Source organism: Labeo rohita, chromosome 8, assembly GCF_022985175.1.
Source record: "Labeo rohita strain BAU-BD-2019 chromosome 8, IGBB_LRoh.1.0, whole genome shotgun sequence".
Classification (NCBI taxonomy): Eukaryota; Metazoa; Chordata; class Actinopteri; order Cypriniformes; family Cyprinidae; genus Labeo; species Labeo rohita.
Window position 1 is genome coordinate 9,768,659 of NC_066876.1, and position 18,017 is coordinate 9,786,675.

At 34.3% G+C, this 18,017-nt stretch overlaps 1 protein-coding gene across 6 annotated transcripts in view; it reads right to left on the reverse strand.

Moving 5' to 3' along the window:
• LOC127170172 (membrane-associated guanylate kinase, WW and PDZ domain-containing protein 2) overlaps positions 1-17,907 on the reverse strand; it is a 101,233-nt gene extending 83,326 nt beyond the window's left edge. For 3 of the 6 annotated variants that reach the window (XM_051117982.1, XM_051117981.1, XM_051117983.1), the window contains exon 1: positions 17,093-17,357. In XM_051117982.1, the coding sequence (XP_050973939.1) occupies positions 17,093-17,175 (83 nt within the window). In that variant the 5' untranslated portion in view covers positions 17,176-17,357. Of the gene's footprint in view, positions 1-17,092; positions 17,358-17,631 lie in introns of those variants that run through there. The other 3 variants (XM_051117980.1, XM_051117979.1, XM_051117978.1) reach the window with 3 other exon arrangements.
• Between the last annotated feature and the right edge of the window lie 110 nt (positions 17,908-18,017).

The following is an 18,017-nucleotide window of genomic DNA, read 5'->3' on the forward strand; positions in this document are numbered from 1 at the left end:
TAGATAGACAGACAGACAGATAGATAGATAGATAGATAGATAGATAGATAGATAGATAGATAGATAGAAAACAGCCCAACGCTGTCCATCTATTTGTTATATATGTGGCAAGATCAAGCAAATATATTCCTAGTTACACACCCAAATGTCTAGAGGTGTCTTTGTGTGAGACAAACTGTCAAGTCTGGTTGGTTTGAGACGACTCGTGCTGTCAGACACACACACAGCGGAGGTTCTGGTTATATAGCTACACATCTTCATGCTCTAGACTGTCAACCTTGCTCAGCGGCATTAGTTGCATCTATATTCAAAGGTTGAAACTCTGTGTCTCTGGAGATGAAAAGCCTCCTTGTCATAGCTACAAATATAAAGAGCATTTTGATCTTTCTCTAGGGGTCATGAATACATTTAATGCATACATGTGTACATTCATTTTCATTCAATTCTGATTATTTGTCATTAATGATACTGGCAAATTTACTTGTGTCACCTAATCTTACAATTACAAACAATGTGATTATAACATTATTAGCTTAGATGTACTATACTTCCCATATAGCAGATATTCTGCTTGTTTTGTTACATCAGTTTCAACTGGAAACTAGATAAGCTGGTGGCTCTATGAAGATACTGCATATTTTACATGTAGTGTTGAAAATGCTGACCCTTAAGGTCAGGAAAGAGCTGACCACCCCATATCCGTTTTCACATCCACCCCTCTGTTCTGCTAAGATGGCTCACCAGTGAAATTCCATACAGTCCCGGAGCAAAACAATCTGTCACATCTACCGCCATTGTTGTTTTCTTTCTAAATATATCTGTTTCCTCATAAAACCTATTTTTGGATCAATCTTTATTCCAGGAACACCCATGGCATCTCATTCATAACAACATGAATAACTAATGCTATAGGCTATACGTCATGTGTGCCAATGAAACTAGTATAGAGTCATGTGATCGGGTGCTGCGTGTCTGCTGAATGTGGAACAATGGATGTTCATCTCTGTATTCATTATTATAGCCGACCTTACCCTGGGCCACTGACTTTTTAGAGACTGCTGAATTCATTATCACTGGAAGTGTTTAAGTGTCACATTGTAGGTGTTCAAAGAAAAACATCCTTGGAATGCAGGAAAGCATTAAAGAAATAGTTCACCCAATTATGAAAATTTGCTTCAAATTTACTCAACCTCAGGCCAGTAGATGTAGATGAGTTTATTACCTTAAAGGATATGCAGAAATGTATCATTTCATCACTTGCTCACCAATGGATTTGTTCACCACAAACATACAACTTTTTGCTTCACAAGCCATTAACTGATAGACTGAAGTCATGTGGATTACTTGTGCATTATAGTGATGTTTTTTCAGCTGTTTAAACTCTCATTCTGACAGCACCCATTCACTGCAGAGGATCCATTAGTGAGCAAGTGATGTAATGCTAAATTTCTCCTAATCTGTTCAGATGAAGAAACAAACTCATCTATCTTGGATGACCTGAGGGTGAGTAAATTTCAGCACGTTTTCATTTTTGGGTGAACTATTTATTCAAACTTAAAATGGTAGAAGGTAAGTCTGGGTTAGATGGAAACAGCAAGCCATTTCAAGGCACTTTCATTACTAACACCCAAAGGACAGAGCAAGATAAAAAATAAAGATGAGTAACTTCCTTTGGCCAGTGAAGATAAACAGGAGCTCTAGGCTTGTGACACTAATTAGAAGGTGACTAAAGCAATAAAGAGATTTATCAGTTCAGACGCCGCTCAGAGGGGGGGAAAAACTGAGATAAATCAGCAAAGATTCATAACATTTAATGATGATGTAATTAGAAAACTTGTGGCTAGTAACACTTGAGGCTTGAGTAACACTACAATAAACCTGCACTGAAAGCTGTCAAAATAGAAGTTATTGATGGACGTGAATAACATAATGGATTATAGTCATAATAGTATCCTTACAATATCTGTTAAGATCATTCAAAATCATTCAATGCTAACTAACTAACTAAATAAAAATCCTGTTAATTGATTAACTGTAAGATAATTAGCACTGGAAAAATTATTTTAGATGTGCAAATTTAGTGTCATATTTATAACTCTCTACATTGCGAGTAAATCATTCACATATGCGACTAAATCTTTACTCTGGGCGACTAAAGGATGTCTAATATTAGCCACTGGCTAATAAATTCTCCGATTTTACTCGCCAGTGTGTGAGTTGGACGCTAAGTATAAGTATAGTACACACATATTTTCACTCGCCGAACAATGACTGAGCGCTTCTCAGTTTCATTCTCTGTCAAGCGATCTGCGTTATTTTTCAATTCATCTCAGTGCAGTGTACCTGTATTTGACATACCGTAAACTCTATTGTGAAGGTGCACGACTCGTCGTCGCTTTGTCTCACACACACACAAAGAGAGTGAGAGAGTTTTACATACCATGCTGAATTAACACGCTACATGTAAAAGATATTCTTTGTCGTATTTTCCGGTCAAAATAACGGAGCTCCTTTGAAATTCTTCAGCTTTTAAGAACTGCTGGTTTCTTCGGTAGTAGGCGGAACTAATGCGCAAACGACAATCTTATTGGCTGGCGCTCACCTATTATCGTCCGTGTTCTGATTTCAGCAAATCAGTTCAAGCGAACGCACACAACTCGATTAATATTCATGAACTCAGCAGCTCAAAGGAGAAGTCCACTTCCAAAACAAAGATTCACATATTTTGTACTCACCTCCTTGTCATCCAAGATGTTCATGTCTCTCTTTGTTTAGTTGTAAAGAAATTATGTTTTTTGAGGAAAACATTTCTGCATTTTTCTCCATATAATGGACTGATATGGTGCCCCGATTTTGAATTTTCAAGTGCAAATGCAGTTTAAATGCGGCTTCAAACGATCACAAATGCGACTGTAAACGATCCCAGCCAAGGAAGAGGGGTCTTTATCTAGCGAAAAGATCGGTTATTTTCATAAAAAAAATAATAATAAAATAAAATCCAATTTAAATACTTTTTAATCTCAAACGCTTGTCTTGCCTTTCTTTGTGTATTCTGGCTCAAGACAGTTAGGGTATGTCGAAAAACTCCAATCGTATTTTCTCCCTCAACTTCAAAAATCATTTCAAAATCAACCTACATCAGACCCAGTCTTTGCAAAGTGAACAAGCAAAGAAGATCAAACATCCTTAAAAAAAAAGATTTTGAAGTTGAGGGAGAACATGAGATAAGAGTTTTTCGACATACCCTAACTGTCATGAACCAGAAGAGAAACAGTCCAGGCAGAATAAGACAAGATGAGCATTTGGCATTAAAAAGTATATAAATTGTATTATTCTTCTCCACGCAAGACCCTTCATTCTCGGCTGGGATCGTTTACAATCGCATTTGGGATCGTTTGAAGCCGCATTTAAACTGCATTTTGGAAGTTCAAAATCGGGGCACCATATCAGTTCATTATATGGAGAAAAATGCTGAAACGTTTTCCTCAAAAAACATAATTTCTTTATGACTGCAGAAAGAACAACATGAACATCTTGGATGACAAGGGGGTGAGTAAATTATTTGTAAATTGTTGTTCTGGAAGTGGAGTTCTCCTTTAATCCTTAGTGTGTTTTATATTGTTCTTATTAGTATAATAATAATAATAATAAATATTATTATTATTATCAGTTTATACTATACAATGTATACAATGTATAGTTGTGTTTAAAATTTTTATCAGTTATATAATTTTATATTTGTTTACAGTATTATTTTAGTGTCACAAGTTCTAGTGTGGTGTTTTGTATTTGCATGGTTAACACTATGCTTTGTCTGAACAAGTTTGTCAGACATTTTTTAATTAAAGGTCATTAATGATAAACATCAAGTCATCCTCTGACTTTCTATTCACCACCTGTATTATTACAGCTGTATATTTTGGTATAAACATTATTTCACTTAACAAAACGGTCAATGCCATTCTGCAAACCTTAGAGGCCCCGCCTACAATAAACTGCAGTCTCAACAGAGACGAGGCCAAATGATGAAAGTAAAGAGAAGAGAGTAAACAAAATGACTCAATTACAAGAGTGTCTAATTTAATTCCACAGTCAATCAGTCAAAAGATAACAAAGAATGCTTGAAAATGAGAGACAAATAGTCAGCAACTGAGACAGAATGAAGATGTCTTACATTAAATTCTGAAAAACATTTATGTTCATAACGATATAATATACATATTAGCTGGAAAACTGTCCAACAAGACAGAAGATTAGAACATCTTTGTGTCAGTAGGTGAAACAGTAAGTTATCTGCCGCATAACATCTATCTTAACAAGAATAAACAAGAGCTGTAAGGTGAATACCGCACCTGTATTATCTGATTAATCTTATAAACATGCAGGGACAGTTTCTGCTTAACAGTCTAGAACATTTATTCCAGTCAAAGCTGGAAAAGCACCTCATTCGTATGAGAAACACCTTGCTCTAATAGGAATATCACTCAGTGTGAAGTACACATCTGTGTTTGGGCGGACTGATTGTTATGCAGGCTGGGGACCAAAGTGAAGAAGACAGAGGAAGACAAAGGAAACAAATCTTTGAATTATTGCTGAGCATTTCACCTTGCAGGTTTGTCTGTGAGGAATCAGTTTACTCAGTTATCCCCATCTTGTTTGCTTATCCTTGCTGTTTTAGTGTTGGTAAGCATGACAACTCTGCACAATGACTGAGAGGGGAATTTACTTTCCTTCACAGAATCCTGAGGGACCAGCAGTCTAATAAAGCTTTGATTGGTTTCTTGATATCTTGTTTTCCAAGGGTTCAAAAACATAAATTTTACATTTGACACCCAAAATTCAGACATCAACTACCCTTGTAAAAAGAATTACACTTTAGCATACTTGTAAAAAGAGTATGGAAATAATATACTGTAGAAGATTCATGAGTTTATCTCCCTTAAATGTGTAAACGCTGAGCCTCTCAAGCACCATGAAAATATATACAGCGGTCCGTTCCCAAATATATATATGAGACATATATTGCACTGTATCAAAAGTGATATTGCTATATATGTTACCTGTACGGTAGAGGTTAAGATGTCATGCCACCTTTGCAATACGTCAGTTTATGAAATTTATCCCTGCTTTCTAAAAAATAGAAGTGGTTAGGAACAGCAGCAACTCAGCCATGAAGTCTGACCACGTAATGTCACAGAGAAGGTCATGAGTGCTGAGGCACATGGTGCATATAAGTCACCAACACTCTGCTTATTCAATAACTGAAGACTTCCAAATGTCCACTAGCATTAATATCAGCACAAAAAATGAGTTTCCATATCTAAGCAGCTGCATGCAAGCCTCACATCACCAAATACAATGCCAAGAGTTGGATGGAGTGGTGAAAGCACACCACTACTAGACTCTCGAGCAGTGGAAACCTGCTCTGTGGAGGGCAAATCATGAAGGAGGCATAATGTCATTAAAGTTTGTTGGTCTAACTTAGGATCATATTCGAATAGGTACGGAAAACGAATAATGCATTCTATGGCGCCACTAAAGGGAAATGGTTAGCTGCTTGCCAGCATTAGCCTGTTACATTGCAATACATAAAATTTCACTTACTATATAAACAGTGTAAGGAGAGATAACTGATAGAATGATAGCAAATGATTTGCAGATCCTGAGCACCAGTGACAAACATCTAATCTTGTAAAATGTGTGGTAAGTACTGCCGCTCCATAGAAAACAGACCATGTGTGATCGCAAATCTCAAAAATGAAGTAAAAAGCAAGCGTGCATTCAAAAGCAATTTCAATGCCCTGCATATTAATAGCGGCTTCCTGATGCCTGCAATTTATATTCAGCATAATTCCATAACAAATTAATTGCAAGAGAAAGCATTGAAAAATATTTGCTCTTTCCATCTCATATTTATTCCCTTTAGTGGTTCCATAGTACAAGTCATTTCTTTTCCGAACACGGTATTTGGATTCGGGCACATCCCAAGTGTAAATGTCCAAATACTTTTGTCTATACAGTGTAGGTACATTTATTACATTTGCATATGGGTAGATCTGTCAGTCTTTCCAGCTCAACCAATAGCGAGAGTTTGGAGCGTGGTTATTGTAGCAGGCTCAGCCAGAGGGTGTTTAGCCAGTGTGGGACAATGGCTGATGGGTTACATAGGAAAAGAAATTCCCTCAGATTCAGCTACAGATATGCAAGTCAAAATTCAAAGACTTGCTAAAATATGCAGGGACAGACAACAGGGTAAAACATGGGTAAGATGGAATTTGATGGAATATATGGGTTCCAAACGAGATGCTGAACCTGTAGAGTTTCTTCTCAAGAAGCAAGCTAAACTCAGGCAAGCTTTACTGTCAAGCCACAGATAAAATAGTAAGATATTATAAGGATAAAAAAAATGTAAAGCCTTGATGATTGTAAGGGGCGTTTACAAAGGTTGTTTAAAAATATGCTTTATTTTTGTAATTATGCTAAGTGACACTAGTAGCACAAAAAAATCACACTTCCTTTAAATATTTATGTGCCACTTTTTAGCACAGTTCTGTGAAGCTTTTACAATGTAATGCAGATTTTGCTAAGAGTCCTAAAGCTACAACAGCAAAAATGGCACATTTTCGGGCAAATAACCAGTGAATTTTTTTTCACAATTTATTTTTTTTATTCTTGACTTTTTAGTACAATATGTCAACCTCAGGGCAAATGTAAAATGATAAAACAAGGTCCACTCAGTGACTTTTTGTTTATGTTGTACTGACAGTGATCTCAAACAAATTCAAGCTGATCTGCAGACACAGAGCACAACAGTGTCAGCTCGCACTATCCGTTGCCATCTGAATGAAAAGGGACCCTATGGTAGGAGACCCAGGAGGACACCACTTGCAATCGCAAGCATGCCATTTTAGCTTGTTTTTTTTATCTCTCACCTTTAGCTTTTTCATCATTAGTCATGTTTTTCACAGGAATCGTACCCAAGGATTCCAAATCCTAAAGTTCAATTCCATGCCGGCTGAGCTACCAAACAAGCTCGTTACATCTGGTGTTCTGACAGTTTGTGCTATCCAATCGTGTACACCTACAATGTAAAAAGTTTTCACCAGTTTCAACTTAAAAACTTTTAAAAACTTAAAAAAGTTTATCAGCTGCCTTAAAATTTTAAGTTAAATCAACTTAAAAGTACAAGTTATTTCAACTGACAAGTTAAATCAACCTAAAAGTACAAGTCATTTAAACTCATTTTGTTGTAATGAGTTAAAATGACTTAAATTTTAAGGCAGCTGCTGAACTTAACTTTTTAAGTTGAAACTGGTGAAAATTTTATTCAGGCCATGTCCACACTAATACGTTTTCGTTTGAAAACGCTTCTTTTTCTCTCCGTTTTGTCCTTATTCCACACTGAGATGACGTTTTTGGTCAAGGAAACTGAGCTTTTTGAAAACGCTCTCCAAAGTGGACAAATTTGAAAACCGTTTTTGCATTGTAGTGTGGACTGTGAAAACGGAGGCTTTTGAAAATGATGACGCATGTTTAGTCATGTGACGGATATTGTACCAATAGATATCCATCTTTATACTGGTAATTGTGGCTATGTGCTATACACTTTCACACTGCTGCTAAAGATAAATTTGTGTCTTCATATTACAGTCCTAAAAAGATGACAGAAAATGTACTCACAGTTGCTATCCTGACTCCTGCAGCTAAACGGGAGGGCAGCTGCTTTTCAGATCAAACATGAGAGCACGTGACATGAATGCGTTAGTGAATGATGAGATATTTCCGTAAATTAAAAGATTCTGCTAAGAATTGCGTGAAAACTTATTATGTCTCTTCCGTCTGTATCATCTCAGTGGGTTTTTACACATTCGCAGTATGGCGAATTTAACTTTTTCCTACGTTTCAGTGTGGATGAGAAACATTTGGAAAACGCTTGAAAATGCTAGTGTGGATGGAGAGCGTTTTAAAACAAAAACTCTGTTTTCAAATGTGTCCGGATTAATGTGGACGTAGCCTCAGTGTACCACAGCCTTAAACCTACCCTTACAGTATTAAAAATACAGTGTTGCTAGCATAATCTCATAGGTAGCTGTAATCATAACTGTGTACGAAAACGATTACAAGTGCTTGTGTTTTACTGCCTCTAGTGTTCATTTTTGTTGGAAAATGCATTGATATGTACTTATTGGTACGTATTTCGTTCCCACAGGTACATTTTCGTCATGAGACCAGGTTGTTTTACATATTTAAAATACAAAATATGAATAATTGTATTCAGTTAAATTAAATTCATTGGTAATCAGATTACAGTTACATTCAAAACGCATTTAGATTTCTGAATGGATTACTTAGAATTTTTCACTAATCACAATAATTTCACTTCATACATTCACTTCACATTACTAGGAAGAATAATTTAGGCTTCCGCATAGTCTAATATTTTTAATAACCTGCATTTGAGCAGTTATGTCACCTTTTCTCTGTCCTAACCTGTATTTGACTGCTCTGACCCTAATCTTACATCACCCTCCACGGAGACACTTGCTGGAGGCCAGCCAGCCCGTGAATCTTAAATTACAAACGACCTCCAAACGAACCTGCGCATCCACACAGCCTATAGACTACTGGAGAACGTCTGGATAGTAACACATCTTGCATCTAATCACTTTCCCGCACCCTCGGACACGAGCTGCATTAAACTCTGTGATGCTCAATCCTGCCCAAATCTGGGCCACTAGTGTAGCAGACACATGGACAGCCGTGACAGATTTAAAAATAAAAGATTAAATGGGAGTGGGCTGAAAAACACACAGCAAACACAAAACCCAAACATAGCCCACACACATACACACACACCCAGACTTAATACCCATGAAGCCTAGTGCAATCAGGATAGGAAATAAATGCACTACTATAAATTTAATAAGGGTACATAAAATCATGTACACCCTACCCTTAAAAAATTAGTAATTGGTAAATTTTTAAAAATGTTTTTGAAATTAAAACACATTAAAAATAGTAATATTCTGAAATATTATTACAATTTAAAATAACTGGTTTCTGTTTTAATATATTTTAAAATGTAATTTATTTCTGCGAAGAAAAGCTGAATTTTCAGTATCATTACTCCAGTCTTCAGTATCACATGATTCTTCAGAGATCATTCTAATTTGCTGCTCAATAAACATTTCTTATTATTATCAATGTTAAAAAAGGGGGAAAAATCAGGATTCAAAAGAACAGCATTTATTTGAAATAAAAAAAAAAATTGTAACACTATAAATGTGACCCTGTGTCACAAAACCAGTCATAAGTAGCACAGATATATTTGTAGCAATAGTCAACAATACAGTTGAGGTCAAAAGTTTACACCCCCTTTCAGAATCTGCAAAATGTTAATTATTTTTAAGAGGGATCATATAAAATGCAAATGCATGTTATTGTTGATTTATTTAGTACTTACCTGAATAATATATTTCACATAAACGATGTTTACATATAGTTCACAAGACAAAATAATAGTTGGGTTTATAAAAATGACCCGGTTCAAAAGTTTACATCCCCTCGATTCTTAATTGTCCATGATACACAGAATGATCCACAGCTGGGTTTTTTGCTGTTGTTGTTGTTGTTTGTGATAGTTGTTCATGAGTCCCTTGTTTGTCCTGAACAGTTAAACTGCCTGCTGTTCTTCAGAAAAAATCCTTCAGGTCCCACAAATTCTTTGGATTTTCAGCATTTTTGTGTATTTGAACTCTTTCCAGCAATGACTGTATGATTTTGAGATCCATCTTTTCACACTAAGGACAGCTGAGGGACTCATATGTAACTATTACAGAAGGTTCAAATGTTCACTGATGCTCCACAAGGAAAAAATATGCATTAAGCTGGGGGTGAAAACTTTTGAACAGAATGGAGATGTGTAGCCTACACAGTATTAAAAATCAAGAGGATGTAAACTTTTGGGGTGTAAACAGGGTCATTTTTATAAATTCAACTATTATTTCCTCTTGTGGACTACATCTTTTATGTGAAATATCTTAATCAGGTCAGTACTAAATAAACAATAACATGCATTTTGCATGATCCCTCTTATTTTGGTAAAATAATTAACATTTTGCAGATTCTGAAAGGGGGATGTACACTTTTGACCTCAACTGTACATTTTATAGGTCAAAATGATCTATTTTTCTTTTATGCCAAAAATCATTAGGATATTAAGTAAAGATTATGTTGATGAATGAAGATATTTTGTACATTTCCGACCGTAAATATACCAAAAGTTAATTTTTGATTAGTAATATGCATGACTAAGAACTTCATTTGGACAATTTTAAAGCCAATTTTCTTAATCTTTAATTTTTTTCACCCTTAGATTACAGATTTTCAAAAAACAATAACAAACCATACATCAATGGAAAGCTTATTTATTCAGCTTTCAGATGGTGTGATTTCAGAAAAATTACCCTTATGACTGGTTTTGTGGTCTAGGGTCACAAATGTTTTTACTGTTACTTAAATTAATTTAATGCTTCCCTGCTCCGTAAAAGCATCATTTATTTAAAATAAAAATACTAAAAAATGAGAAAAGGGTGAATATTTAAAAAATAATTTTTTATGTTAGTTTACACTGTCAAAATTCAAGCCTCTAAAGCGATTGTGTAAAAACACAAAGAGTTGACGTTTCTTTACAAAAAATTATCCGTCCCAAAAATCGTTGAAAAAAATACAGCAAAGTACTTCAAAGATTCAGTCATAGATCAAAAATGACAATGCGAAACGACATGCCTGAAAGCTTTTAATTGTGTTTTTTTCTTTGTCGAAAGGCTTTTATTGTCAGAGATAACACATAATTGTCTCTGCATGATGTGCAAAGACCCAAAACAAAAGTATGACGGAGCAAAACGCTTGTGTGGGAGTGGTGATTGTCTGTAGAGATAGAGCGAGACAGAAACCAAGATGTTGACATAACATAAGGGAGATGAAAAATGACCCAAGCGCAAGAAAAAACAGTCTTGGTATATTGTGACATGACTAAAGACTCTAAAGCTAGATGATGACAATGACATGATACTGGAGAAAGTAAAACCATCACAAAGCATAAATCCTGAGCTGTGTGTAGAAGCACCACAAGGACAAAAAAAGGAGGTGATTGAGTTTGTATAGACGAAAGGTCAAAGGAGAAACAGACAGAGGGATAGAAAGAAACGGAAAATGAAACCATAAGACAGGCTTGGCCTCAGATAGTCCCAGCATGCTCGGCTAGGTCACAGTGCAGTAACCCGAGTGGGAAAGATTGTGCTGAATCAGATGCCATCGCTGAAGGTGACCCTCCATCGCTCCCTTCTGAGCTCTCTCTCTCTCCCTACCAGCCTCCTTTTCTCTTTTTTGCCCCGCCTCCTCATTCTTCTTCGGTCCTTTACCCCTCTGTTTCTCCCTCCTCAACCATGTCCTCCATCCCTTGCTCTTCTCCTGCTCTTTGATATTGATCCCTGCAGCCCTCCCTCTCGCCTCCTCAGAGCAGCCTACAGCTCAAGGCTGTGTGCGGTTCTCTTGTAACAATTTTACAGCGACACACACGTGTCCTACCGGCTATCAATATCCATATAACAGGGACCGATCCATCACCGTTCAGATTTATATTTGTGTAGTTCCAAGCAACAGACATGCCAAGGTCCATTTGGTGTGGATAATGAAGCGAGAGGTACTACGGTCCAGGTATTGACTCTTAGGTTAAATAGCGGGAAGATAAAGAACAATACAATCTCAACTGCGCCACACTTCACTGACCCAAGTCAAGATGTAAGTGTTCAAACAGTTTGGTTCATTGATTGGTGCGCTTTGATAGTTTTACTATACTTTTTTGCCCTTAGGAGTAAGGGGATGCTGTCTTGTGCAATTATTTTATGAGGTTAAAGGGATAGTTCACCCAAAAATGAAAATTCTGTCAATAATTACTCACCCTTATGTCGTTCCAAACCCATTAAAACCTTCATTCATCATAAATATGTTAATTTGTGTTCCAAAGAAAACAAAAGACGACATAAGGGTGAGTAATTAATGACAGAATTTTAATTTTTTGGTGAACTATCCCTTTATAGGCATATTGTGCCCAAAAAATAATTATTTTGTCATCATTTACTCCCTCATGTTGATACAAAAAGTATTTTTCATTTTTAAAGTCATTATGAACCAATGACAGTTGGGACAATAAATAAGAGTGATGATGATTAAAAAAAAAGAAAAATCATTTAACCCTTTAACTGTCACTCCACACTATCTTTAACATAGACATGAAAATGCACTAACCAAAGTTAAATTTTTATAATTCATGAATGAAAACATTTTGTAATATGATTTACAATGTACAATTGAATGATGTACAATTTCCATGGTAATGCAATGTCTGATTTTAAAATGGTTTAAAATGGTTTAAAATGGTCAAAGGATGAATTTTGAGATTTTAAGTTTTCAGTTGATATATTTTTTTTTAAGATTTCCATTGCGTGATAGGGAAAAGGGCAACAAAGAAAGTCTTAGTGTGACAAGGTCAGAACTCCTGTTATGATGTAGATTTTTGAGGTGCACTCTTGTCATAAATTAATCTATTACTTTTCCTACATAATTTGTAACACAAAACAGTGGTAAAATATCATACATTTTTTGTCATGATTAGATTAGGATTTATTTGTAGTATGGTGAAGTAAACGTAGGCATCCCACAGGGGGGACGGTGACAGTTAAAGGGTTAAAATTATAGTTTAAAACAAATGTGCAAAGTTATTATAAATGCACTCTTTTTATTAATGTGGGTTTCACAGGATATTCAAAGCCTTTATACCACTTTCAAGAAAGGTCTGCATTCAATAACTGTCACATGTTGTAACAACCAAATAAAAAGTAGTAACATATTTTCTTTACACCTTAAATACATGTCAGTGTACACATCTTAGTTATTATTAATTTTATTAATTTATTAATATTATTGGTAACACTTTATAATAAGGTGTCATTTGTTAACATTAGCTATGTATTAACTAACATGAACAAACAATGAACAATACATCTTTTACACTATTTATTAATCATTGTTAATGTTAGTTAATAAAAATACAGTGCATAACAATGCATAAATGTTGAAAGTAACATGAACTAAGACTAATAATTCCTGTAGAAGTATTGTTCATTCTTAGTTCATGTTAATTAATGTAGTTAACTAATGTTATCTAATGAACCTTATTGTAAAGTGTTACCATATAATTAATTGTTTAATTATTATATTATTTAAAAATGTGATGCAATTATTAAAATAAAATATTACATAAAGATATTTTAAAAATTAATTATTATTTAATTTTTTTTTTTAGTTTTTAGAGAGTCTCACCACATGACGTTTCAATAACATGGCTTGTCATTAAAAGGACAAATAATCTAATATTTCTATTTATTTATAAGAGAATTGAGGGTCTGCTATGATGGCATTTTAGTGCCACGTTAAAAAAAAAGATAAAATTACGAGATTAAAGTCATAATATTTTGAGAGTAAAGTCAAAATATTTTGAGAATAAAGTTGAAATTACAAGAATAAAGTCGAAATGTTTCAAGAATGAAGTTGAAATTTAGAGAATAAAGTTGAATTGTTTTGAGAATAAAGTTGAATTGTTTTGAGAATAAAGTCAAAATGTTTCGAGAATAAAGTTAAAACTACGAGAATTAAATCTTAGCAATTAAAGTTAGAATATTTTGTGAGTATAGCCTGAGCATGCAATTAGCCTGTAGTGGTAACACCGGGAAAAGTTGGCATTATTAGCAGAAAGCATATATGTTTTATACTCGCAGGGACAGTATTCTTGGAAAAAATATTTTACGACTTTATTCTCAAAATATTTCAACTTTATTCTCGTAATTTCGACTTCATTCGCTTGCTAAGTGGTGACGTAATGCGTCCAACGAATTTTGTTTCCAGATCCAAGCCTAGAATACTATCTCAACAGCCATTTATGAGCACTGTTTATTCATATTAAACATTTAAGCTAAACGTTTTCAAACTTACAGTGTACACTACAGTCTCCATGCTCCGAGTCCCAAACACAAATAATTTTTATATTTATTTATTTATATGTATATTTTTATTGTTTGGCTATCTGGGATTTCGGTATGGAGTTGAAGGGGAGGATTATAATTTTTTTGGTAGTATTATATCAAATTGCGAGTGTATATTTGCACCATTTGTTGTTTTCTCGTGGCATCTGATAGAGCTTTTGGACACGTAAGTGGTGACGCATGACGTCAGACATTATTTATTTATTTTTGTTCACACCACATGACTATTTTTCTAAGAATTAATAAAAGATACTGGCAAACTTAACAGCCTCTGGTTGCTGCATGGTTTAGTTGTATCTCTATTTGTGTTTTATGGAAGAAAGCAAGTCATATAATAACATGAGGGTTATAACATGGTGGCAGAATTTTCATTTCTGGATGAACTACCTGTAAAAAAAAAATCCTTCAGAAATTGCTAATAAATTTGACAATTAATTACAAAGAAATGGCAAGTAACAAACTGAATTAAATGTGAAATTTTGAAGCAGAAAGACTGAAATAGTATGAAAATGTATTTCAGTAACCTTTGCTTTATTTACAACTTCAACACATCACTTACTTTGCAAATGACCTTCACAGTTTCTAACATAATATGACTGATGTCGGCTTCATTACACATCTGAGACTGAATATGCTGAAACAGATTAACAGATTGTGATGGTCTTGTAATGCAAACAGTGAGCTCAGAGAAGCAGAATTGTCTTGCAGTGCTGTCCTACACAGCAAGGGTAAACTGCAGCATCCTCACATCTCTCTCCTTCAACCACACCTTCTACACATCACCTTGAATATGCATGAAGTGAGGTGTGGACTGTGCATATAATCACACAATTAACAACCGCGCACAATACATGCTCTGCACAGAGGATCAGAATCATCTCATTAGCAGACACACAGCTATCAGATGAACTCAAACGAAGCAACATCCACACAGCTTCAATAAGACGATTATAAGTAATTGGCCAGAAGTTGGATTGATAATTTAGCTGAAATTGAGAAGGTGAGGAGAGGCTAGCATTGGTAAACACACACAACCATATGTTCACACACAAACACAGCACGTAGTGTGAAGTGAGTGTTTCTCAGGGGTTCGGGTTGGGGAATATTGCAATTGTTGCTTTCTTCAGACTTCTGTCTCTCTCTTTCTCATATTAATGAATGATTCATAACTGTTGGATAACCTTGACTGCTCCCTGAGCCTTCAGCAATGCACTGTTGTGAAGTCTGGGTCACAACATTCATTATTTCAGTAGCACATCAGGACAGACACACCCAAACACACACACCTCAACAACTCAGCATCTCTCTTCCTGCCTGTTTCTTTGGCACGTACACCATTCTCATACAAATGACTGCGATTCAAAGTTATATAAACATATTCACACATGCACAAAGAGTCACTCAAACCTGATGAAATACAAAGACATGCATCAAGCTGATGTTAAACCACAAACTAACAGATTTACAGCATCAACAATAAATTTAACATGTGAAAACAAATAAACAAGCTAAAGACATTCAGCTTGTACATGTATGGATTCATCTATAAGCAGATGAAGGTAAATTAGTATACTAAATAAATTATTGAATTATTATAAATTAATTATTGAAATACAAATATATTTTATATATATTATTAACATAAGGATTTATTAATTAATTAACATATCATTATTTAATTATTATAAATGTATTATTGAAATACAAATAAATGATAAAGATTATATATATAAATATATTATAAATTATATATTATATATAGATTATATATATATATAATACATTATAAATTATATATATATATATATATATATTAGATAACATTAACATAACATTATAAACATAAGATTAATTAATTAACATATTATTGAATTATTATAAATGCATTATTGATATACAAATAAATATATAATTTGAAATTATTTGTATTTCAATAATACATTCATAACAATTCAATAATATGTTCATTATTAATATATATATAAACATCAGATTAATTAACATATCATTATTGAATTTATATAAATATATTATTGAAATACAAATAAATTAATTATTTAAATACTATAAACATATGATTAACATATCATCATTGAATTATAAATATATTATTGAAATACAAATACATGTATTATTTAAATACTATAAACATGATTAATTAACAAATCATTATTAAATTATAAATGTATTATAAATGTATTATTGAAATACAAAGAAATGATTTATTTAAATTTATTTAAATATTGTATATATATATATATATATATATATATATATATATTAACAACAGATTAATTAACATATCATTAACCATCATTTAAGGATATAAACAGTTTATTATACTTAGTATATGCTTTTTTATTGTCTGATTAATTGGATTCAAACCTTATAATAATAATAATAACAACAACAATAATAATAAACCTACTTTGTATAATAAGCTATTTTATAATTTATAAAATAAATAACTGTTCATTTTAACTTAATAACTGTTAATGACATGTAAATTGATATAAAACTATAAATAATCATTTATAAAAAATATGATACTATTTTAAATAAATAAATAAATAAATAGTATATTAAGTACGAAAATTAAGTCTACATTTATCAAACAAATTTGTACAAACAATGGCTATATGTTTTCTTCATAAAGAAGCAATTATCTAGAGATAAAATAAAACTAAACTAAAATAAAACAAGAAACTCATCAAGGAACATTTGTCAAGGTGAACAGATGACTTGACAGTCTAAATATAAAAACATGATTGATAGATAGATAGATAGATAGATAGATAGATAGATAGATAGATAGATAGAGTTTGAAAAAAATAAGTAAATATGACTCAGAACTAGCTTACAATGTAGCATAAACTGTTGTATTTGGCAACCACCAAACTCAACGCATCTTTCTATCTCTCGTCTCTCCCACACCCACATTTACAGTCCAAACATTCAGACAACACGGATATTTTGCAGAAAACACTCACCTGCACTGTCGCTGACACACACACATTCTTTTCAAACAATTCAGCCGTTCGAAAATCATCCGTTTAAACGCGTCTATATACATTGATAAAGACTAGATTTGACCCAGACGGTCAAATTCCAAAAAATAATTCCTAAATGTTAATTATTCGTACGGATGCTGCGAGGTTTATAACTTTACACGACTTCTAAATGGCTGCTGTGTAGAGAGAGCACTGTGTGAATGAGATGAGCTGCGCTCCGGACGCGTATGTGGACAGTGTGTGTTGAGCTGGGAACGGGACCCGTGATGATCTGCGAGGAAAAAAACCACAGGCTGAAAAAAACCGCACATCGGACAGCGCGTTTCCACTTGGTTGTAGACACTCCAAAACAACAGCCACTGTCATTGGATTGTGGCTTTCAGGCCAGAGATAACTTAGGCTGCGTCCTGAACAGACTGAATAGCTTTTTTGAATTGTCCTGACATCGGCAGCACCGTGAGTGATTTCCACACAGCAACACGTCTACTGAACAATCAATGACAGAGCCCAAATCTTACCTTCATAGTTATCGCTTTCTCTTCATCGCGTCCTGAGGCGTTTTAATCCGCGTAATTGTTTTGACTTTCTGAATAAATGCGCTGATCCGTTACATTGCAGCGGTTATGCTGAGTTTGTCTTCTCGCAGCGCTCAATAAGCAGAACACGGCGACAGTATCGATTATGAACCGGAGGACAGTGTCACGGATGTCCGTGAAGGCATGCTGCGGGAAACGATGCGTGTCACCGGTCCAGATCGCATCCAGCGCACGCTTCAGTATTCCCAGGCGCGGGCAATAAGGAAAGAACAGTGTAATAAGAGTAAGAAGCGATATTGGAGGCGCTGAGGGGAGGGAAAGATATAAAGGGAAGAACCGCCCCCTGTGTAAACGAACCAGGTAGTTTG